The sequence below is a fragment of the Toxorhynchites rutilus genome, chromosome 2 (assembly GCF_029784135.1).
Source record: "Toxorhynchites rutilus septentrionalis strain SRP chromosome 2, ASM2978413v1, whole genome shotgun sequence".
NCBI classification, from domain to species: Eukaryota; Metazoa; Arthropoda; class Insecta; order Diptera; family Culicidae; genus Toxorhynchites; species Toxorhynchites rutilus.
In genome coordinates, this window is record NC_073745.1 from 247,250 (window position 1) to 273,956 (window position 26,707).

General features: G+C 37.0%; 1 protein-coding gene across 14 annotated transcripts in view; it reads left to right on the forward strand.

The window, feature by feature from the left end:
* The window catches only part of LOC129764229 (kielin/chordin-like protein), a 55,311-nt gene extending 35,983 nt beyond the window's left edge, over window positions 1-19,328 (forward strand). For 9 of the 14 annotated variants that reach the window (XM_055763108.1, XM_055763105.1, XM_055763100.1 and 6 more), the window contains exon 7: window positions 19,078-19,328. In XM_055763108.1, the coding sequence (XP_055619083.1) occupies window positions 19,078-19,149 (72 nt within the window). In that variant the 3' untranslated portion in view covers window positions 19,150-19,328. Of the gene's footprint in view, window positions 1-16,895 lie in introns of all 14 variants that reach the window. The other 5 variants (XM_055763095.1, XM_055763099.1, XM_055763096.1 and 2 more) reach the window with 2 other exon arrangements.
* The last annotated feature ends 7,379 nt before the right edge of the window (window positions 19,329-26,707 follow it).

Genomic DNA, 26,707 nt, shown 5'->3' on the forward strand with positions numbered 1-26,707 from the left:
GTATTGAAAACACATAGTTTTCATGCTGAAATATCTATTTTTCGTGTTCGCGTCTCATTTTTAGTCCTTAATTGCGTTATTTTTAATTTTATTTACAAACATCAACAGGCTTAACATGTTTGCCCTAATGAAAACCAATTCTAAAATAATGCTATCAACTATATAAGTAAATACTAAATACTAAAGTAAATATAAATTTCTTGAGCAATCTATCCACGATGTTTGTTATACGCTGTGACCTTTCTAGACTATTCCGCGGATAATCGGGGTTATAATGTATTTAACTCACGGGTCAGTTCTTTCAAACCTTGATGACAATTTCCGAGCACCATTCCTTTTATTCATTTGACGTTTTCATCAGTTGAAGAGGTGGATGGTCATCCTCCACGTGACAAACCGTTCATCTCTTCTCGGCCTTCTTTGAAAGCCTTATACCATTAATACACCCGTGCTTTCGACATAGCTTAGTCATCAAATGTATTCTGCAACACTTTCAACCTTTCGATACAAATAGCTTGCTCAAAATTGAAATTAGGACCACCGACAGTAGTACCAACTATAAAATCTAAAATTACAAATTCTCGGTATGTGTTTGACAGTATGTTTATACCATATGTTTGCACCATTAAGCAATCTAAAAATTAAAAAACTTTTCAAAAATTTCGGTTTTGATTTTCTTATCTTCATTCAAAAGGGTGATGTTTCTGAAAGTCCTAAACTATGTTAATCATCGATCGAGTTTCCACTTGCTGCTATTACGGCCTCCACATGATTCCGACAGGTTCTAGAAATGTAATCTGGATCCATTTCTCTCTAGGTACGGCTCCAATGTTTGCCTGAGGCTTACTGTACTTGGGTGGCGTTTAGACCCGGCCATGGCCGTCACGACGCGCCATACTGAGAGATCCAGCGGATTGAGATCGGGCTTGGATGGCGACCAAGACAGGATGTAGGATGCCCGGAAAGACAGGATGTAGGATGCTTGGTCAGATACACGTGTTTATGCTCGTTTGTCACGTCTTTTACCGTGAGAGAACTAATATAGCGATCGGTTCTGAAATTTAATACGCGATCGACGATAAATATGCTCTCATCGGGAGCACCGGATGTTTCCGTTTGAGAAAGTTCAAGATTTGTTTACATCGATCGACTCACACCGGACCTGACAATTTTGAAACTAAAATATGAAAATGACTTGTTTACTTCTTCCTTTCTCCAACTTCTTTTTCCAACCAACATCAATTTCGATTGTGTGTATTCACTACGCATACTGAAACATCGATTCTTCAATTTCGTTTCAGTTCTGCCGTCGTTTCCTTTGAATTTGAAGTAGACACTTTCATTTGATTATCATTCGAATGAGATATATGTCACTTTCAGTTTCACATGTGAAAGGACGATCACTGCTTTCAATTGAAAGTTTCATTCAAAGTGGAATTAAAAAAGGCATATGAGGGCATATAATTCTTACAACGCCTGCTGGCATACCGCACACTCTTTCACATCGTCATTTTCATTAGTTTCAGTAAATACGATCCGAGCTCCAACGAAATTTTCATTTGATAACTTCGCTTCAGAGCGATGAATGAAAGAAATGAGCGTGAAATGAAACGAGAGTGTCATAGCTCTCGAGTGCGGGTGTGAGTTTTTTTTGTGCGAGTGTGAGTTTTTTTTTGTGCGAGTGTGAGTTTTTGTGTATCGACTTCACTCTCAATCTTTCTTCATGATTTGACACTAAACTTCAAAAATATGTTAGTGTCATTTTGTAAAAAACAAAGTAATTTGGTTATTCAGTGTTTTTAAAATGCCGACTTTCCTTGCGAATAAAGAGCATTTGCGGAATGCGCTACTTTTCTTTTTTCATTCAAAAAACAGGAAGTGGGTTATATCTATGGTATAACCGCAAGGGTGACGTAGGACTATCGTTGATTTAGAGATCATTTGTTTGAAGTTGAATCTAAATCCATTCTGAATGAATGAATAAATGAATATTTGGGGGACTTCGAAAACGAGAGCGTTACGTTGGAGGCTCAAGGTTGTATGCATCCAATATTGGTACAAAAAACCTTGTTCTGAAGAATAATCTTCAGAAGCTTTCCTGCTAACTGCACTTGATTGACAAATCACAAAACTAAATGTATGTGGTCGCAGTATTATATGGATAGAAAACATTAAAATAAACTCGCTTGAGTGTAATTTCCAATTCCAAGGGGAACTGGCAGATTATTTTTCAGCAACGATGATAGCAACGAGGGTTCCGCGCGTGTATGTGTGTGTGGCGGTTGCTCCGATGTTTCAAGCGGAACCGTGGCATCACTCTCCTCCTGATGGATTCCCTTCTGGCCTAAGGTGCGCAAACAGGCTCTTGGTGACACCGTTCATCAGCGCTTTCATGATAAACGAAGTTAGCTTCATCACAACATCGACAACATGCTCTAATAGCTGTTCAATTATAACTGAGTGCGTTTACGAACGGCGCTCGCTTATATACCGATTGGTGATTTCAATAGCCTGTTTTGAAAGCAATTTTAAGGCTATTGAAACAAGTTTTTGGATGAAATGTTTATTGAATGAAGTGTTTATCATACCATTTCGTTCAGTTGTTTAGGAGCTATTAACACTCAAAATCTCGGTCTCCGGCGTATCGCTTTCGTTTTCGAAACTTTGATTTTACACCCCGGTATAGAAATGAAAGACGTAGTCCTACGTCAAAAAATGCGGTCGAAGCACATCGTTTGCTTTAGGAAGCTTTTGGTAAACATGCTCCAACAGTTGTTGGATGTGGGCCCAATCCAAATACGACAAAAATTGGTAGAAATACTGTATATGTCTCGAACAGCAATTGACCATCTTTCGAAAGCCATAGGAAAGGTCCAAAAGCTCGAAAACGTGTGCCACACAGATAGAGCGAAGGGAAAATGAAGCGTCGCAAAACCATTTGTGAAACGTCCCTTCAACGACAGCAAAGAAAGTCGGTTTGCATCGAATTGTCACTGGTACTGAAAAATAGTTTTACTACGAGAACCCTAAGCTAAAATTATGGCTTCCAACTGGTGAAGCCGGTGTATCCACTGCAAAGCCAAATCGTTTTGGCCGCAAGACGATGCTATGTGTATGGTTGGACTAGGATTGGGCGACCTTTATAAAAAGATCGATCTTGTCTAATCGGTTTCCCAAATGGCGTAGGGATCAATCCACTGATTGAATCGGTACCAAAGAATCGATATTTGCTGAATCGATCTTTGAAAAATCAATAGTTTTTTTCCCAATGATAAATGGTTATCCTATGGGAGTGTCATCTTTTCTTGAGGTTAATGTTTCAATTCAAACATCAGAATAATTTTGTTCCTTAGCCAAACAAATTTAAAGTCCAGAAAAAAAACATTTTCTAGGATATTCATCTTGTGTTGCCAATCGGTATTAAATAAATTATTTTCATTAAGTATTATTAGAATTTCAACAACTGTTATCCACCCAGAACTCAGCTGACAACGATCCCATGAAAGCCAATCGTGCCATACGTCTGTCATTTAGTCGAAGCAGATTCTTGATTTTGGTGCCAATTCTAAAAACAACCTTTCGCCTGGAATGGATGTCAACATTAAGTTCAGTGATCCTATTAGCCACCGGTACATTCCCTCAGTAGCTGCCGCTAGTTCTGTCTCTATTAGCATTTGTACGGAAGTAAATCGTAGAAGAAGCGATGCAAATGTTGACATTATTGTTTAAAGAAACTTTTAGGTGGTCTTTGGTGAGATTAAAATCGATGCATAACGAAAAACAAATCTACATAAAGTTTTTATAAGATCGAAAAAATCGAAAGCAAAAAAAAAACCATTTTCTCGATTTTCTTGAGCTCGATCCAAAAAAATCGACAATCGGAATGGAAAAGATCGATCTTCTGAAAAACGATCCGTGATTGCCCAATCCTAAGTGGGACCAGGAGGGTATAGTCTACTTTGTGCTGCCGACACCAAAAGATGATTATAGAAATAGAAAAATGAAAAAAAAAATAGAAAAATGTCCGAAGTGGGCCAGAAAACACGGTAGAGGAATATTTCAGCATGAAATCGCACACCGCTACTGCTGTGAAAGACACAATAAAATCTCTTGACTGAGAAACCATATTATATTCGTCGTTTTCTCTAGACCTGGCCCCGTCAGATTAACACTATTTTGCTTCAATGGGACATGTACTTGCAGAGCAGCACTTTGTCGAACATAAAGATATCGGAAAATAAGTTGGCGAGTGGTTTTTGTCGAAACAAAAAAAAACTAATTGGAAAGTAAATAATCCACAATTCACCTGGGAGATTGACAAAATATGTAAAATCAAACGGAGATTATTTCGAATAAAAATATTCGAGGGGTTCGCTCAAGAATTGTGTGTTTTCTTCGCGAAAAAAGGACCATTTCAACCTGTAAAATGAAGTCAAACCGCTTTTGAAAAACTTCACCTTACGATACCAAAACTCAACTCAAAAAGGTGTAATTTTAAAGCATTATGTTTGAATTACCAAATAAAATGACACAACTTGCCACTAGTGTCAACATCCAATGAAGAATGCATGCACAGAAAAGTTCCGCTCTGATGTATGGCAGGCATATTTTCTGCTGCTTCAGCAATGTTCGTTCCACGTTTAGAGTGACACTGCTTTATGTGCACTGCCTGCAATGCATACCAAATTTCTCGTCTCTCATTCCCGCTTCTAGATGCAAACAGAAAAAAAAACAATATAATGTTACATTTTGCTTATATCTGCGATTCAATTTTCGCGAATCAACAATTAAATGAGACAAAATAAACATATATTCAGTTTCACTGTGTAGATGATGCATTAGATGGTTATAAGTTCTACATCATATCAAGGTTATTGAAATCAGCATATTAAACATTTTTATTTTCTATTTTGTTTCATTTTACATAAGCGGTTCTTCGAAAACATTGCTAATTTGATTTCATTATCAACATCTGGGCGCTTATCAATTGATAACAGGAAGCTATTCTGAAATGATATGAGATAATGAATTCGACTATTTGTGACTTTTAGTGCCATCTAAAATGTAGCCCTATGAAGTGAAGTTCTGCTAATCGATTCGAAAACTATTTGGATTTCGGATATAAATGGACATATATTGGCGCGAATGCTTCGTAGTTTTACTTCTCGTTCATACTGGTAGTGGCATCATAGCTGGAGTTCAAATATCTAATTACATAACACATCGTACACGTGATTCGGCTTCACATATCTGCCTCTCAAGATCGAAGAACATCCCAAAACCGCATTGGCCTTCGAACACTTGTCCAGAGAAACATGTGAGATATTTTTGACACGACGTCGGGTGAGGATAGAATATGCCTTCGTTTTCACGGTCCAAACATTCAATCAATTCTACCTGTCCATGACAATTATTCGTAGCTAGGAGTGTAATGAATAAAATAGTTAAAGCTAACATGACTTTTGAAATAACAATTCGGCACTCGATTATGTGAATTTCCGCAAAACACTAAATGCTTTTCACATTGATCACTGCTTTTTATATGCTGGTTTCAATGATAACAGACCTGCTATCTATTCTTTAACAATGTCAGATAATGTGTTTGATATGAATGATTCATCGTCCAAAATTTGAATACAAACGCATTGTATTTACACCAAAACATAAATGTCATATTCCGCACAATGTATATGTACATCACAGTACAATTTTTAGCAGATTATGTGGCCATTTATTACTTGAAATTGACAATTTTTACTTTATTCTAATACGAAGAAATGGATTATTACATTCACCTTTGATGTAGTATCGAGTTATCATGTTTTAATTTCATAAGGAAAGTGAACTGTTATAAATTTAATGCAAGTCTTAAAAGCCGACTAACGTATACTTTTCAAAAGGTTCACTCATGTGAACTCCATCAGTTGACGTCAACTTCATCAGGAAAACATAATTAAAACATTTATGCAATGGAAAACAAACCTCCCCACCCAAAGTTCATTAGTATTCCGAATTTTAATGACTTCCTCACCCGCCCTCAAGGAATGCGATGGCTTTTTCCAACTTTCCTTTATTGTTCTACCCGTGGCTTGTCGCGTTGATAAGCAAAGAAAAGTCGCAGAGATACGTCCGAGAGCTACACAACAAACGAGCAGATCCTGATAATAAAAGGACAAGGACACAACACATTCATGATGAAAGCGTAAAGGAGCCATTGGTCAGTAGGGAGAGCATTTCAGAAACGGTTATTTTCTGCTTGTGGTGTGTTGGTATATAGATTTGATAATTTATTCATTTTCTTGTGCATTAATATGACATGTTTGTCATTCGGAGAACAATGGAATCAACAACAAAAGTCTTGCTCGTGTGTGTGATTTACAATAAGTGAGGAAATACTTGGACATTCATTTATTCATTATTTATATTATTTCTCTATTATATGCTCCATTCATATGAGCACATCTGAAAAATATGAAGATAATTTTTTATTATGTTGTATCCTACTATGACTTGAGAATTTCATCTAGTTCTCCTGTGTATTAAATTAGTTATTCATATAATCGAAAAAAATCCCAATGTATTTTTATATTTCATGTTTAACAAATACGTTAGCACACGTCGGAAGTTTGGATCATAAATAATAAATTTTCGATAATAAATTATACCTTTTGTTTGGAATGTGCCAATAAATGTGAACATAATCCTGAGACAATTTTCGGTTAACCAGAAACCGAAAAATCGAACAGCAACATTCATAATTTTTCATGTCTTTGAAAAGCAACCGTATGGTAATGTTTTTGCAACAAATGACAGTATAACCACTACCACTACAACTTAGCTACCAATTCTGTACAATTTTATTAAGCAATAAATTCGGTTTAAAGCAATTATGTGTGGAAAGTATTTTAAATTTCAACAATACAACCTAATAAAATACAGAAATATGTAAACATTGATGGTAGAGTACACATTGGGATGTAGGACAAAGGCCTTTCGATTAAGCCAATGTTCCATTTTTCGAACAGTCATTTCCTGAAAAATGGAAGATTGGAAAAAAATCTTTAACACCAATAATAAAAATTACATCAATGTTTTTCGTAAAAAAATATATTTTACAGCTTAACCGTCAACAAGTTAATTTCAGTAGGTATAATTAGCGATGTGAATGAAGCAATGAAGGGTTTTATTAATTCGAGCCGCGATGAATGTATTATGAGCATGACCAGAAGCTCAATTTTCAATATTATTATGAACGAGCCCAAGTTCTCAAACATCGAACTTTTCCGTTGTCAGTAATACAAAAAATCAGTTCTGCGTTCGTTCAGATTATTTCAGAGTTGCATTGTTTCATCAATACCACTAAAAACTGACATGCAACGTTAGTCATTTCCTATTGGCGAAAATCTTGTTCAAATGGTGACTGGCGAAGGACGATGCAAAACGATGCCTGTTGCTGAGCTTCGTCAATACGCTTTGACCGATCAAGTAGACGGGAAAATTGTCCGTAACGGATTGATTGTCGCAGATTTCATTTTATCTTCATTGTTTTTGACGTAGGATTACGTCTTTCGGGAACACATTGGGGTACAAATTGAAAATCGAAAATGGAGCACATCGTGAAAATTGTCCAATCTCAAACGCTTATTGCTCAGTCATTTCATGATGGATTGCTGAACTTTTTGCGTCAATCGATTTCGGCACTCCATAACTATTCTTTATATTAAAGAATATAATATATGTCATGAAACTAACTATTAAACAATTGAAAATCTCAACCCCTATTCTAACGGAAATACCCATCTCTGATTGGCCGAAATTGACGACACATGCGGCGGGTCCCTAACAAAGACATCAAAACCAAGCTGCATGGGGGAAATCGGCATTGCAAATACATGAAAGTAGGGGGAACTTTTGTTCCTGCCGAAATGTATTCCCTAACAGAGACATCAAAACTAAGCTGCATTGGGGACATCGGCATTGCAAATGCATGAAAGTAGGGGGAACCGAGATGTGTTCCCTAACAGAGACATAAAAACCAAGGTGCTCAGGGGAAATCGCATCGCAAATATATGCAAGTCGGGGGCATCTTATATTGCAAGTAAGGTGAGTGATACGGTTAATTAAGGCAAATAAAATTTAAATTTGGAACTTTAATGTTGTAACTTGTAATGTTGTAATTTATTTCAATTTTCATGAATAAAAACCAAGGTGTGTTCCCGCTCGAGAACGGATCGTTTGGTCTAAGCTATCTGTTTTGTTGTGTATATTTCACCCAAGGAAAGTTTATACGGCGAGAAAAATTGGAAAAGGGAAGAAATATTAGAAAAAGTGTTTTCACATATGCTCTACATATATTATTTGGTGCTCTTAGTCCAATTAAAATTCGCATTGGGTTGAATAAATACTCAGAAAGTAAAAGTTATGAAGGAGAATTACCTTTTCCATTTCAAATATGTTTTCTCTATTTTAAAGTAACATGTTTTTACTGATGAGAAAAATTGATAATTGTGTTCGGTATTGGTAATTATCTTATATTACATTGGTGAGTTTTTTTCCTTTATTTTATCCATACATAACAAAGGAGACATCTCGTCTAGTGTCATAAAAGGGCGGGTTTCTTCATATCTTGTTCCACTTCTGTATCTTTTATCTGATACGCACCATCCAATGACTGTTTACCATCCTTCTGTCATCATCTCTCATTAAACACTGTTGGAGTGAACAAACAATACCCAACAACCAAACAAAACGGCCCTTTTCAGGGCCACCATATCATTATCAAATTGTTTAATGATGTAATTCTTCAAACATATCCAAAATCAACAGATAGTCTAACGGAATCCTACGTCAACTATGTGGTCGTGTCTCCTGTGACTTTTTTTTATAATGATACTACTTCCCATTGAGAGATTGGATCTTCACAATGTTTCGCCAATAAACTCGATTCGTAGCTGCAGTTCTCCAATTCCCGACCGCTGAGATTCTTACCAAGTCCTGCTCCACTTGGTCCAACCACCTCGCTCGCTGGGCTCCTCTCCTTGTTCCAACCGGATTCGATGCGAACGCCATCTTTGTAAGGCTGCTGTCCGGCAATCTTGCATCATGTGCCTGCTCATCGCAATCGTCCAGCCATGGCGACTTTCTTGATGCTGGGTTCGCCGTAGAGTTGTGCCAGTGCGTGGTTCATTCTCCTTCTCCATAATCCGTTTTCCTGTACACCACCTTATATTGTTCCGAGCACTCGGCGTTCGAAAACATCAAGAACTTGTGAGTCCTTTTCAAGCATCGTCCATGCTTCGTGCAAATAGACAACAACTGGTCGAATTGGAGATTTGTACATGGTACACTTCGTACGGGTTCGTAGTTTGTTGAACCATAAGGATTTGCGGAGTCCATAGTTGGCGCGACTTCCATTGACTATGCGTCTTAGAATTTCACGGCTGTTGTTCGTGTCAGTTATTATCATCGAGCTAATTCAGACAAATTGCTCTACCACGAGTTCGTCGCCGTCGATCACAGCACTACTACCAAGAAGAATTTTGTTACGATCAGTCTTTCCTGCTAGCATGTGTTAAGGCTTAGACGCATTGATTCCAAGCACAATCGGACCTGCTTTGTGTTTCAGTCGGGTGTACATGTTCTTCCAATTATGTTCACGTTGTCGGCAAAGCAGATAAATTAACCAGACTTGTTAAAAATCGTGTCCCGCATGATGAAGTCCGTTCTCCGCATAACACTTTCCAATGCCACGTTGATGAGCGGACAGGAGAGTCCATCGCCTTGTCGAAGTCCCCTGTAAGTCTCAAATGATTCCGACAGATCACCAGATATCCGTACACTGCACCGAATCAGTCTTACCAGCTTTCGGGAAACCCGTGTTCGTCCATTATTCTCCATAGCTGTCGTCGGTCGATTGCATCATATGCGGCCTTGAAAGCTGCTTTGTGGTTCTTTAGCTGAATAATGGCCTCCTTAACTTCACCCATCGTCGGGGATGGTACGTCGTAGTTGTTCACACCGGTGCTGGTGTAGTCATCATCAACGCCCTCTTGGTCTCCTGTCTGCGTGCCGTTCAGGTGTTCATCGAAGTACTGCCTCTACCTTTCGATCACCTCGCGTTCGTTCGTCAAGATTCCTTCTTCCTTGTTTCTGCACATTTCGGCTCGCGGCACAAAGCCTTTGTGCGAGGCGTTTAGTTTCTTGAAGAACTTCCGAGATTCTCGAGATCGATAAAACAGCTTTTTGGTTGTTGTTTCTTATATTTATTGAAGTAAGTACTAGGCCGAACACGCGATAACGTGTGAGCGAAGGCAAATCATATAGGTAACGAAATATTCTCGGATTCATCCGCCGAAACGCATCGCAGTTTACCGACATCTATGCCCTGAAAGCGCTCTTCTGTACGTTAGTGCGCCGTATCACGTTGCTCAAGTGATCAGCATTGAACGTGTACAGAGGCAATTCGCGCACTTCGCCCTCCGCAACCTTCCCTGGAACGATCCGGCCAATCTCCCTGATTATGCGGCTCGCTGCCAACTTATAGACCTTCAGTTACTATCAGCACGAAGAACCCAGACACAGCGGCTGTTCATATTCGACCTTTTAAAAAACAACATCGAATTGGAGGTCCGGACCCTACTTGAAAAAGTTTCGTTTTACGTTCCTCAACGTCAACTTAGACAATTGCCTTTAATTATCGTTCCTAGACAGAACAAGTTATGGGTTCAACAGCCCATTCAGCAGCTGCCTAAGGGCATGCAACAATGTTAGAAGCAGTTTCGACTTTAATATGACTAAAATGTTTTTAAAAATCGAATTATGAACGTAGTTTAAGTTTAAGATCTGTGCGACTAAGTCGAAGATTAATAATAGAAATAATAATAATATCATTGACCAAAACTTGAACAATATCTACATTTGAAAAAATTTAAATAAAAAAAAAAGTCACAGGAGGGTTGTGTCCGAGACTCGACCGCATAGTTGACGTAGGATTCCGTTAGGCTATCTGTTGATTTCGGATATGTTTGAAGAATTACATCGTTAAACTATTTGATAATGATTCAGTGGCCCTGAAAAGGGCCGTTTTGTTTAGTTGTTGGGTATGTTTGGTTCACTCCACCAGTGTTTACCGAGTGATAATGACAGAAGGATGGTAAACAGTCGTTGGATAGTGCGTATCAGATAAAAGATACCGAAGTGGAACGAGATATGAAGAAAACCGCCCTCTGTGATCCTAGACGAGATTCCTCCTGTGTTCTGTATGGATAAAATAAAGAGAAAAAAAACTCACCAATGTAATATAAGATAATTACCAATACCGAACACAATTATCAATTTTTCTCATCAGTTAAAACATGTTACTTTAATATAGAGAAAACATTTGAAATGGAAAGGTAATTTTCTTTCATAATTTTTACTTTCTGAGTGTTTATTCAACCCAATGCGAATTTTAATTGGACTAACAACACCTACTACTATATGTAGAGTATATGGGAAATTACTTTTACTAATATTTCTTTTCCAATTTTTCTCGCTGTATAAACTTTCCTTGGGTGAAAATGAACACAACAAAACATACAGCTTAAACCAAACGACCCGTTCTCGAGCGGGAACACATCTTGGTTTTTATTTATGAAAATTGAAATAAATCGTTTCATATTTCAAGTCACTTTTAACGCAACTGCTACCATATAGAATTTTACGCTTATACTTTGCTAAACTTTAACAATATACGATCGGTCATTGATATGAAATTTCACAAAGCAACCAATTTTAATGTTCCAAATTTATATTTTATTTACTAGAATTATTCGTATCACTCACCTTACTTGCAATATAAAAATGGCCCCATTGCATATATTTGCAATGCCGATTTCCCTGGGGCACCTTGGTTTGATGTCTCTGTTAGGGAACATTTTTCGGTGAGAATAAAAGCTCCCCCTACTTTCATGTATTTGCAATGTCGATTTCCTCCAGACAACTTGGTTTTCATGACTCTGTTAGGGAACAGATTTCGGTAGAAACAAAAGTTCCCCCTACTTTCATGTATTTTCAATGTCGATTTCCCCCAGACAGCTTGGTTTAGATGTCTCTGTTAGGGAACAAATTTTGGTGGGAGGCAGCTTGGTTTTGATGTCTCTGTTGGGGACCCGCCGCATGTGTCGTCTATTTCGACCATCCAGATGTGGGTATTTCCGTTAAGATAGGGGTTGAGATTTTTCAATTATTCGATAGTTAGTAACATGATATATATTATTTTATTCCAGGTGAAAAATTGTTCTGCCGAAATCGTTTGATGCAAAAATCTCATCAATCCATCATGTAATGACTGAGCAATAAAAGTTTGAAATTGGACATTTTTCACGATGCGATCGATTTTCGTTTTTCAATTTGTACCCCCATATGTTCCCGAAAGACGTAATCCTACGTCAATAATTTTTACCGGATACCAGATACCGAATATATGAATACGAAACTGATTGAAATCACATGTGAAGCAAATAAAGCGTTAAATTTTAGGGAGGAATGAATACATTTTTACATGAAAACATAGAACGATTATTAAATTTATCATTGAAAATGAATATCCTATTGAATATACAGGGTTTTCCATTTCGGGCTTCCGAAAGTATACAGCCCTGCGCTGACAACCGTTTGACATAGCTGTTAACCAAAGCGTCATATCGTTAGTTGAATGTCTGCCATTTTACAATATGGATCGTTTTAGCATCGCACAACGTGTTAATTTTGTTAAATTATACTATAAAAATGATGAAAAACAGGCAAACGTTTTTCGAGCATTACGGACGGATTTTGGTCGTCATGGACGGCCTACAGAGCACACAATCGCTAATGTAGTGCGTAAATTCGAACAAACTGGATCCGTAGCGGATATTGTGAAACCTGTGCATCATCGTAATGTGCGTTCGGCCGAAAATGTTGCTGCTGTTGCTGCCAGTGTGGAGGATGACCCGAATGTTTCGATTTCACGGCGTGCTCAGCTATTGGGCTTGTCAAACACATGATTTTGGCGAATTTTGCATTTGGACTTGCACCTACATCCATATAAAGTCCAACTGGTACAAAAATTAGAGCGTGGTGACCATGGAATGCGTCGGGCATACGTCGATCGGGTGAACGAACAACAGCAGCAAAATTCTGAATTTTCGCATCAAATTTTCTTCACCCAAAATTTCCGTATATGGGGCTCAGAAAATCCACACGTGATTGTTGAGAGGCCATTGCATCCGCCAAAAGTTACTGTTTGGTGCGCATTATGGTCTGGTGGAGTCATCGGGCCGTATTCCTTTGAAAATGAGGACGGCGAGACGGTAACTGTGGTGAGCGCTATGGCCGCATGTTAACGAATTTTGTTTTGCCACAAATTGAAGATATGGATACGGATGACATGTGGTTTCAGCAGGACGGCGCCACGTGCCACACAACACGACCGAACATGACCATATTGCGAACGAAATTTGAGGGACGCATAATTTCGCGTTTTGGTGATGCCAATTGGCCGTCCCGATCATGCGATTTGAACCCGCTAGACTTTTTTTTTGTGGGGTTGTGCGAAAGACCGTGTCTATGCCAACTCTCCGCAAACTCTTGAACATTTGAAAGACAACATTCGTGAAGTTATGACCGAGATACCGCCCCATATGTGCCGAAAAGTCATCGAAAATTACCTGTTCCTGATCAAGGTGTGCGAGGAAGCCCTAGGTGGACATTTGAATGATGTTGTATTTCACACATAATAGCATAAACCAAACTTTAATTTGAAATAAAAGTTTCACCGAAATTCGAATTCTAAGTGTGTTTTATTTCAATTTACTTTCGGAATTTAAAGTTGGAAAACCTTGTACTTTGGAGTAAAACGGTGAACTTCACAATTAATTCACATTACTCAAAATTTACTTTCAAAATTAAAATAACAATACTTCATCGAAACTCGTATACGCAGTCTTAGCGAAGTATTCTTCGAAAATTTAGTTTTTATTGATTTTCGAAACCTTATGCCGTATGTTTCCAACATTTTCAATTGGTCATTTAACAAATCATTGAAATTATTCCTTGTGACAATTCTTTACTTTATTACAAGTGGTCGAAAAACTGGATGTGTTAATATTAAAGAACTAACAATCTGAAAGAAAATATAAAACCGAAACTTAAATGAAGAAATATCTACCCCTACAACTAATTTGTTTTATTGAGCTTAGCATAAACACCTTAAGAAATGATCACGGCAAAAGGTGGAGGGATATTTATTCCATTGCATTTGGAGGTGACATTATCCTAGACCAACTGGCGGGTGCCTAGGAATACCTATGCAGACGACCGGTAAACCGCAGACTATCGTTTGGTCATCCCTGGTCTAATCTATGTCTGTGACGAATCAGCCGAAATTTGTTGAAAGTCACTATAATAGAGAAATAAAAAGTCTAGTTTAGGCTATCACTATTGTAGATTCCCTCTTCCCGCATCTCATTTGTACCAGAAAAAATAATCGTTCAATTTTTGTTTTATTGTAAATAGATAAATAAACAAATAATGATATAATGAACAGTCGAAATATTCTTTGTTTTAGTTTTTCGGAGCTCTGAAAAACGTCCGAAATTCGTGCCTCTACACTAGAACACCCCCTCAGTGAATCTTAATGTCTGATGAACCTGTCACGAGTTGATACGGAGCTTCTATGAGTGATAGATAACGGTAATCCGAATAAACAAAGAATTATTAGCGTTGTAAGATAAAAGAATTGTCGCGATGCTGAGTATCTACGATACATCGGACACAACTATAGCGGAAAAATATGAAACGAGGCGGCATCGTCTACGTTAGCAAACCAAATTTTATTATAAATTGCAATATGGATATGGAAGGAGTGCGAACATTCGTACAATAATTGGTGAAACGACTTGTGGGTGATTCTCGTGTGATATACCCGAAGGAGAATTATAAAATATAATTTTTATGTAAAAACACATTCACACATTGTTCAGTAACAAATTCGATAATTGGCTTGCCATTCCAGTCCAGTTACCGAACAAGTATTGCATGTATTGCATGGGGCTCATAGTATCAAATTATGACTCCGATGGCCAAGTGGCATGATACAATTTGTCATGAAAGTTCTAGCCGAGGATTTTTCCGTCAAAAAAAATTGTTCTGACTTTACTAGTGCAAGTAGTAAAGTATTCTCGAGGTTGGATTGGTTGTCGAAAATTTTATCTTCAATTTTTCTATATTCGCGTGGTTTTAAACATCCGTGGTCTATCTCGAAATGCTCTTCGTGTAGATTAGAGGCGAATGAACTGCAAAATTGTAAAAACCTCTATACAGCCGTTCTACGCATAGTTGTCTCATGTTCCGAAATCAGCAACTGAGAAAAACGCATTCAAAGTTTTCTAGCATCTTTGTCCGCCAGAAGCTTCAAGCATTTCGGTTTAGCAATACACTGGGCTTTTGATAAGCAGAGAACTATTGTTTAATGAAATGTGAAAAGGTCCCCTCATTTGAATCAATCAATCATAATTACAGGCTTAAAAATTCATGGTGGGAAAGTTATGCCTAGAACATCAACATGGGACAATTGAATTTGATGTGGTTTTTTTTTAAATACTGGGAACAAACAATAAGTTTCATGTGGTTTTTTTTTAAATACTGGGAACAAACAATAAGTTTCATGTGTTTTTCCGAAAGATTATGTATAAAAACATCGTTCTATGAAGAAGAGAGTGATAGTGAGTGAATAGAGAAAAGAGTACATTAGCCCTGCTGAAAGCGTGACATAAAATTCACGCTTCTGCACAACAGCATCATTAGCTATGTGGATAGCGTGGTCGTGTGAAACAGTCTTGCATTCCAGCCGGTCTTGGTTTGAACTTTTTTCTTGGGTGCAATCCAAAAAAAGAAATGTCTGGTTCCATACATACAAACATTTTAAGGCGTTGGGGGACAGATGACATTCTTTGCTCATTTGACACTACAAGTCATTCAAAGGCATGGTTTCTGCCGAAAATGAAATGCTTTCTAGCAACGCTAGTTTGGGTGTAGAACGGCAGTATCGGATAAAAAACTAAACGAAACTTCACGTCGTTCCTTTAATTCTTGATTGTGGACGTTTTTTCTCCATTTAATAATCTTCGAAAGTTATTTTGAGGTTTAGGTACTCGTTTCATTTGTAGCATGTCTTAGTTTGGTGAATATTTTAATAAGGAATTATCAGAGTCGCTTTCATAAAAACGGTTCACTATTGCCAACGGAGCATAACGAGAAACATTGACATTGCATAAGTTCTCTGTGTTCCTATAAAATCTATATATATGAAACGAATTACGAATTATTCCCTTTTATGTGTACATAATATACGCAGAATTTCATCTTTCGCTCATGAATACATTTTCGAATCGTTTGTATTTCCTTTCTCATAAGATGCCACGTTTATGACTAAAGCATCAGTTGCAAGCTACATTCAAGCGGGCTGATAAAGGTTGACAGGGGGTAAACCTAAAGAATCAGAGATGCGTTCTGCTCTCCCCTCATTGTCTTTCAACTGACATATCTTCGGTATCTGAACGAGATGGATGTCTATGTTAAGAGAGATGCTCATCATAAACCGTCAACTACCTGTAATTTTACTAGTGAAGATAAAGTGAAATAAAGTTTTATCTTTAAAAGAGCACTTGTTCATTGTATGTTTATTAAGAGTCATTTGAGGCACATTTAACCTTATATAAGGCGTAAGTTCACCAGCATTGATAGTTTTATTTTATATTTTCCTTTGTGATATTGTGATATTGTCAAATTGACACATTGACACATCTCAGAATTAAGAATTCAGTATCGGTAACTGATATTCTTAATGCTTATTTTTTCTATGTCTTTAATTTCAGATAACGTCGGGTGCAGAAACGTAGCGTGTCCCATATCAGAGCCATGTCCTTCAGATAGCTATCCGAAATTGACAACAAGGCACCATCCCCTAGTTCACAATCCCCATCATCTTCGAAGTGGCACTGGAGAAATAGTGCGACGAGAACGTGCCATCGCTTATGGTGCAAGAAGGCGCGAGTCTATAAAAATCATCCCTGGCGCTTATGATCATCACAATAATAAACGCAGTATTGTTGATGATGCGATGTTGATTCAACATTGTTGTCCCCATTACGAATGTGCCTGCAAACCCGATTACTGTGACCAGGAATGTCCTCCAGATAAAATACCAGTCAATATAACCGATCCCACCGAAAATAATGCACTGAAATATGGAGTCCCTGGTAAATGCTGCATTCCCTGTACGAACAGCTACTGTATGCACCACACTTTTCGTAGGCACGGCGAAAAATGGCGTGGTGATGATTGCACTACTTGTGAGTGCCAGTATGGAGAAACAAAATGTCAGCAATCGTATTGTAATCCACCAGACTGTTTAAGCTATAAACAAATACCAGGTGAATGCTGCCCCGTTTGTGATAATGATGCTACAAACTTTTGTAACGATGTTCAAAACTGTAACATTCATTGTAAATATGGCTACCAAAAACGGGGAAACTGCGATTTATGCGAATGCATTAGAACTATACACAATCGAACACTAACCGGAAATGAAGCTTCTTCATACCCTATCAACAACGTGACTTTGAAAGACTACGAAATTAGTGAAGACAATACACATGATAATGCACATCGAAATCCTATCCAACAACATACACATGGTAGGGATGACAACTATGTTTATAGCATACAGTTCTGGGTTTTAATTCTACTGAGCCTTGTGGCGGTATTGACAGTAATCTTGTTGACCATCTGGTGTTGTCATTTTCATAGAAGCACCAAATATAGTACTGTGCAAATTGCATAAAGATTTGGTAGCCATACCAATAAATGCTCCGGAATCAATAAATAATTGATTTTTATCAATCTGTACACCGAAATCATCTATTCTATTTGAAATATGTTATGTTCCATTATATTTGTTATATCTGCGATTAATGTGGTTCGATAGAATATTTTAAATTTTTATAAAGTCTGAATAGCAAGCGAATTGAACAAAAGTCTTCCGCAAGTGATGATGAAAATGTGGCTCTGTGCTGAAATATCTGTTCTGAATAACCACAGTTATGAAAGGCATCCACATATACTATCAATATAAATTACGTTTTAAAGCATTGTGATAAATTGTATATAAACGATATTTTTGTGAGGTATCTTAGTTTCTATATCTAATCAAAGAGACATTCTACCAAATTGTTGAGGTTGGTATAGATGCTAATGTAGATGTAGATATAGTTCTCCTAAAAATATAGGATGAGAACAAAAAGTATATTTTGTTGAACTTTAGACTGTTTTATATGAAATAGCATATTTATTTACTGAACACTTTATCAATTAGTTAAAATTATTTTATTTGTTTTTGTTTGTCATAAATTCGCCGCCGATAGTAATAAGATAGTTCCTTGTATTATTTTTATACGCACGAATGCAAATATAAAACTAAGTATTATTTATTGTATGATTCTGTTGTGTTTCTCTTGTTTACAATATGAACAAAAATGTTGAACTGCTGAGATTACTGTTGCCACAATAAATAAAATTGAGATGAATTCTATCACATAAATCTCTGACCCACAGGAAAAGGTTTAAAAAGAAGGACAATTGGTTTACAAAATATTTTTGATTGGTTAGAATAATTCTGAAATGTATAAAATATTCAACAAACACATACAAATTACTCCATTTATCAATGCCGAAACATCATGTCTATTGCCTTTTAACTCTATCATAAATGTCTACCGCTAATTCTGAGCATTTTGTTTTATTTGAAGATATTGATGTAAAGATATCTCTCTCGCGCTTCGCATGAAACTAGCAACGGCTATAACGAATTGAAAACCCCAAACAATCTCTCAAATATGCTTCTATTGATGTCCTATACAAATCAATCAGAGGGATCAAAATCAATCGTATATAACATTTAGAAACGTCACTCTTTTGATGTAATGATAATTATTTCATTTATTCCCAGATGGCTAAAATATGTAAACTTATTGTTCAAAAATGATTTTTCTATTTTAGATGAAAGGATTTTATATTTTCTTTGTGAAAACAACATTGGAATATCCTAGAACAGATAAATCGATAGTATAATGACAGTCCAGGTATCACAGTTTCTCAATTTCTGTTAAAGCAACATGGCTATAACTATTGTTCTTCAACAAAGACATTTCCTACAACAATTAACTAAGAAGATATCAGTGTTAAGATCCGTAGAGAACTCAACATTATGTAAAATGAAGTAATATGTAAATAAAACAAAAATGAAACAATTCTACATCTTTCACTAATTTGAAATCACAACCATAAGTTAATTGATATAGTATTTTACAGGTATATCTGCTTTTCTTACAACGATGACAAAATCGACCATGAACTAGAACTGTTTAAGTAAACTGACCAGACGTCCCGCATTTCAACAAAATGTCCCGCGTAGGATTACGTCCCGCGAAATGTCCCGCATTTGGCAGAAGGAACGAAAATGTCCCGCGATATCAAAATATTTCAGTATTACAATTTGATCATGTTGATTTTCTCAAATGAATGAACCTCAAAATAAAACTTTTATTTGTCAGAATGTTCAAGAGCGCTTCCAATGTATTCAATGATTAATACGTTGAGCTGGTTGAGAAGTTTCACTTTTTGTTTAGAGAGTGTCAACAGGAAACGAAAGCAACAAAATCGGAAAATTGATTTTTATAAAGGTTTGATTTTTATAAAGATTTATAATGATTTTTATAAAAGTCCCTTATTATCCGCAGGGACCAACGTGAGTCAAACGAAAAGTTCATCTTTGGTCCTCTAGCTCGGTCAGGGCTTAACGTGTTAAATAAGCCGGAAGAACTAGTGTATGCTGGACAGGAAGAGGCAGGGTTGTTTGATGAAGTATCGCAAATGAAGCAAATGTTGGCCGGAACCTCAATCGTGGCTGATGAAAAGATGTATGTATTTTTTGTTCTTTTACCTTTCCGTGGCTTTGGTAGTTAGCTATCTCTCCATTTTGGCCATTCGCTTAAAAGTTTTCTATAGGCCGCAGCTGGGGTATGTTGGGAAGGCTGACGGTCTACGCGACAATGTTTATATCCAACCGATCCATTATCTATTCTCCAGTGATCTTTTGACATAATAGGCTGATCCTCGTTTCGGCATAAAGACCACATCACCTTCGCAAGTTTCGGCAAGCACTTCATACTCGTTACCCGTTCACCATATGACTCGAAAGAAAAGCGGCTTGGACATTCCCTTCTCGTCTGTCAGAGAAGGACCTACTTCGAGAACTTAATGTGGATGATATATTCGACGTCATCGCTTACCTGGGGAACGTAAAGTACCTGGTCCCCGACCGTTCGTTGAATTCTAGCATCAAGCACGTCTCGTCTTCCATTATGAGCACGAAAAGAAGTTTTTCACCAGCACCTGAAGCTACTACTTCTGGGTGATTGACTGCTGCTCAGATACTGCCGGTCTCGTCTGACGCTTCCGCATAGAAAAATCCATTTTGGCCAGATTCTTCTTCACCGTTTGGCCGGTTGTTTCGATCTCCCGGCTTAAGGAGCGACAGGGAGAGGATGTTGTAAATACCAGATCGGCTATGTCTGGCGGACACAAAGTGTCTCAGAATGTCCAACTCCTTTGCTGTGGGGTAAAACTGATAGTATGGAAAAATCATGAAGTAGCTTGACAGTGTGCTGCCGCTTATCAACAGCCTTGAATAATTTTTGTTGTTTGCTTAATAAACGTAATATTTACGAAAAAATTGTTCCATTAAATTATTTTTTGCAGTTTTTTTTTCATTGCCATCCGAAAATAGTCCATTTTTTTAATGCATACGTTAACACTAAATTGGATGAAAAATGGATTGAAATTTTCGAGCATTACATTCGGTAATTTGAAGAAAATTGTTGAACTTGAATCGTGCTTGCCAGACTTTAATGCTCTAACTGAGCCAGTGATTTTCAGGCGTAAGCAAAATCGAAACCACCGAAAAATCACAACAGAATGACGATACTTTGAAAGAAATAGTACAGATCAGGTTTAATTGCAAGTGTTTCACGAATAAATGAGACTCGCTTTTCACATAACGTTCTGTTTTTTGTGTCCCGCGTTAGACTGACCATCTGGTCACTTTATGTTTAAGCCACATAAGTCACAACATATAAAGACATTTTTATTTGAGAATTTCCACCATTTATACGAATATTCTTAGAATATATTGATTTGTAAAATATCCTCTTATCAGTGACATCAGTTCGCAATCTACCCCAGTCATGCAGTTCTGTAAATCCACACATTAGCCACATTACGATGGCAGACGGTGATTTCGTTTCGTACACATGTTTCCACCTCAACTACCCTGCCGAGGGTTGTAAAGGATCGTGTGAATTCACGTTCATTGTTCCTGTGGGATTACACCATGATGAGAATAGCAGCGAGGATACCACGCGTTTGCTCCGGATATGCTTTGGTATGTGAACGTATATAACTCCCATTTGGAAATCCGACAACAGAGTACCCTGCCCTGCATCGCAAACGACAGTAAATGATTCAGTTTCAGCATGAAAAGAATCTTCTTTACAATAGCTCAGATTGAATCACACGCTAGACTGGAATACATTTTGAACACCATCATTCATTGTAATTAGATAAACGAATTGTCGTATGCGTATTCGCGTGTATGTAAATGATCTTCAATGTATTCATCACTTTCACGTGTTTCGAAGAGTGGTTAGTGTGTCGAAAGAGACGATACGAAGGGAACAATTGAAACGTTGCATTGCATTCCAAAGTACGTTTTAATTTTTTCATATAATTGTTTTCGTTTTTCTTGGTATTTTTGTTTTTGTCGCAATATTAATCTTGGATGCCATAGAAACGACTCCATCTTCTTTTCATCTATTAAAACAATCGATATATACGGCTCTGTGGACCGACTTTTTACAAAAAATATATCCTGCTTTGTTATCGTCACTCCCAGTTTCGATGCTGTCCTGACGAAAAGACCGACGAGAACGAGACGGGAAATCACGGGACGGGATCAAGTTGTAATCAAAAATATGAATTTCAGCATAATATTTTATCATCGTTCATACCTAAAATGAAAAAATATAAGTAAGTTCACATGAAAAATCAGATGCGGTTTTGTTAAACAATCATTCTTCGAAACTTATATATCGTCATTGAGAAATGTTTTTTCGCATAAAATGAAGCTCAAGAATGAGTAACCACAATTGAATACCCACCATAGCATCATGTAGTTTTTTTTTAATAATTGCACCGTTACTCAGTGGTTAAATGCGTGACGAGGGCTGTTGAAAATTCAGAGCCACAAAGATACGTGATATATACTCCGTTTCATAACTATAGAACCACTCAATTATTTTTCAGTTCTCATAGATATATAAAAGCTCGTTTGAAATAATGTACATAGAATTAGATACAGTAGCTTTCTTCGTTTATAAGACTAACTTCATTTATTGTTTTAGTCAGGCGTGAAACATTTTTAATCAAATATGAAAATAACTTGCTTATTACAAAATAAAATAAATTTTCATAAATTACAGCGAGATAACAATGCGAAGATTCTTCTTTCTTTTCAATCAGTTGACCAACCTATCCAGCAAGAAATCACGAAACCAAGTTGTGGCGTGTTAAAATGTTTATCTCGTTTCACGTAGATAAAAATATTTGCTCTTCAACACTTCCATAGTGTTTCTTGTCTGCATACTTTGCGTAGGATTAATCCTCACATATTCGGGATTGGATTTTGATCTGATGAATAGCTAATTTTATGAATATAGACATAGTTAGTCAATTACTGCAATAATTTCACATCAATTGTGTTTACGATATCAACAGCACTAAATAATGGCATATTAGGAGCAGTCATATGAACCTGGTTATCATTGACGTCATGCGAAAAAAGAACCCTTTCCATACAAAAACAAATCACTTTTTGGCTCTAAAAATGTTTTATTCAATGAAACAGAACCTGTTAGTTTTGGAGTGTTTCACTGTGTTTCACCGCATAAAAAACAATTGATATGATAAAACGCGAAACCAGCAGACTAAATGTATTGCATTTTTCCAATAATTCGATTCATGGTTATTGTGAATGTTTACAGATAATATCAGCTGTCGAAAACCGGTAGATACCGGAAAACTATCACAGCATCCCCATAGTAGAACTATATGTCTTCCTTTATCTCACATTAAATCTTTCTTACATCGAATCGATGAATGAACGTATTTATTTTATTCTATGTCTTCCTTTTTCTTCAATTTCCCATGTAGCATTCACTTCATTGACTCTATCAACACAGTTTTTTTATTAGGGTACATCGTCATTTTGTTTGGAAATGGAAACAATTTAAGGGTATAGAGAGTGGGTGAGAAAGCGATATCGAGATAATAAGACTAGGAATGAAGCTGCCCTATCGCAACGTTTCGCTTAGTTAAGGGAAATTTCGATTTACTCCTCTGTGGTTTTGGTGCTCACCGGCGAGGAAAGGAAACATATTATTTCCTATGCTTCTTCTACAGCCATTCCCCACACAACGTTAGTCTACATTCGCAGCAACGTTACGTTGTTCTCTCCATCTAGTATATCTTGCAATATAATCTCCGTAGAAGCCGGATGTTCGATGCCATCTATAAGAACATTAAAACTAAGAAAGCAAACGTCTCCTCTGCCGGGGGTAGATAACATAGGTGACCGGAATAAATCGCCACAGTAAACAACTGCAACAGAAACAACCGCTTAGAAAAAGTGTAGTAGGCTAGAAATATTTGGCGCGGGAAAAACATCATGTGCCTCACATTTCTATTATAAATTTATTCTCTTGTTCTCGTTTTTCGAAATTTATTCTGAGGACAATGTAATGGGGACGAAGTCCCCATTTGGCGAGGATAAGGAATCGAGGCGGCCCATGCCGCCAAGATGACGCAATCCGAGTCCACCGCCGACCCGCCGTCGGAAGCGGCGGTGTCTCGCACGCAAACCTGGGATCCACTGATTGCCCGGTTAGTTTGAAACATAGGATACGATCCTTTAGCAATGTCCGACCGAGCTCTAGCGAGCGTCGGACGGTATACGTCTGCCCGGGGCGTTACGTTTGCCTGGGGCGATACGTTTGCCCGGTTAATTCTTGTTTTGAAATACAATACCGCGCCACAATATTTATAGCCTACTACACATTTTATAAGCGGTGGTTTCTGTTGCAGTCGTTTTCTGTGGCGATTTATTCCGGGAACCGATAACATAATACACCATGAAATGAAATATGACATCCTGAAAAGCGAGGCATTGTACGAAACATATATAAAAACTCACAGATGAACGATGTTCTTGACTTCTGAAAGATGACAAAATTGTTGAATTTTATTATTTGACGTGAAGTATTAATGTACATTGGATTCTTTTTTTTACGTGATAGATGCGTGCGCGCAAAAAAAATCGCGTAAAAAATCGCGTAATTTTGAGCAAATCGCGTAAAAAAATCGCGTAATTTCGAGCAAATCGCGTAAAATAAAATCACGCAAAAAAAATAGCGTAAAAAAAGAATCCAGTGTATATACATCTGCATATACCTAAATTTTGTAGTAAAAGTTATAACAATTTATCCGGTACCTATATTCTCAAAAATAACTCATTTGACATTCATATGAACATCAGAAAGATTTATATGTGTGGTGGTGATATAAAACCATTGCATTACGCATTTTTGCTATTGCTTTATATATTTTGTTGTATTTGTGAATGAATAGTGAAAGATTAGAATTAATTGCATTGCTGACTATCCAAGCGAGCCAACAGTAACCATTTCAAGCCACAGTGCTATTGTATTTTAATTATTTTGCTAATAATTGTTATCCCAAAATGTCGAAATATACTGGAGAAAGATGGTATGCCTCGTTTCTCAACAAAACTATATAAATCGAGTTATTGTTCGCTAACTACATATTCATAAAGGGTTATATGACCCGCTGTGGTAGGAATAGGTATACATCAAACATTGGTAGGTTTAGTGTTAACTTAACTGTTGTTTTTTTTATAACAGTGGACTATGTCTACTACAATCAGAATACCCTTGGTAAAAAAATACCTAATACATTAATATAATGCAAACATTAGTCGAATGTACATATTTTCTGTATATATTACCAACCTTATGTGAAATGAATATCAGATGCAATACACATCCCTACCAATGATTGGTAACTTTGCGAATAGCAACAATCTTTTTCAAACATGTTTAAGGTATATATCAAACCATCGTTGAACCGACGACTTCAACAGCCGGTTTGGCATTTGTTTACCATTTTTGTCGCGTAATTTGTAAAAATAATTCGTGCGGCCAAAAGTTACTAATAATTGGTAGTATTTACCAAAATATTAGTCATATATACCATTTTTCTCTGAGAGTGTATAAAAGCTTAGGTGCAATACTTATCAGCCACCCCTGTTAGAAAGATTTTTTTCTGGCATTATTATGAAGGAGATTGTATATTGTAAATGTGAAATTGTTATCATATTTACATTGAATAATGGGAAACTAATAGGTATGAGATATGCCTACAAGGACTTCCATAAGATTCCAAAAAATCTCCAAATACACGGCAAAATGTGGAGATTATCTATACAACTAAAGACAATAGCAATCGATAAAGTTATAAATCTTTTGAGCCCAGGAAAATTCGGACAATGTTTTACCATAGAAACTAATTCGCAAGTACCACACTGAAGCGGTAAATCACTTTAACTATAACCACCTGAAACGTGCACGGAATGTGAAAAACGTGTTTGCTTCTAGGAAGGATACGAAATATGTGTCGGAGTCTCCAATCATACGGCGTCTACTTCAGCACACGTGAGTGCTTTCCAAAAATAAGGGTAGCACCCCTCCCAACGATTTCTGGAGTTGGAATTAAAGCCGTCGATATCATGGTGTTTGCTAATGTGTTTGTGTATGCTTGAATTTGGTACGATGATGACGAAATGGACTCAAAACATACACTTAGGATGAAAGATCTGCAACAATATTATTTCTCGAAACATATATATATATATATATATATATAAATTTTTTTTTTCATACATAAATTTATTGAATCTTCCATAAAGTGGAAATAACAATAATTGATTATACATTTAGTTCTAACATAAGTATTACGTTTGTTGTCAATTCTTACAGTTAAAATTTCACATGTGTGCTGCAGCACAACACTAACGTTTGACCACGTTCAAATAATTAAGGTTTTTTTCTTCAGACGTGTTACCATAGGTTGACCGAGTCGCCTTGCTAGTGGATTTGGATGATTCTTCACCTTTTCCGCATATTTCCTCCTCGTTTTATGAAGTTCTTCTTTAACCGTCGCCATCCCTAAGTCTCGATGCATGACACTATTGCGGATGTACCAAGGGGCGCCAGTAATTTGTCTTAGCAGTTTATTTTGTACTCTTTCGATGATTTCGATATTACTTGCTGAAGCTGTTTGCCATAGTTGACAGCCGTAATGCTAAATAGGTTTCAGCATGGATTTGTATAGAAGTAGTTTCAACTCTAGTTTTAATTTCGACTTCCTCCCGATTAGCCAATGTATTTGTTTTGCTCGCATCTTCAATTGCGTTTTCTTCGCATCTATGTGTTTCTTC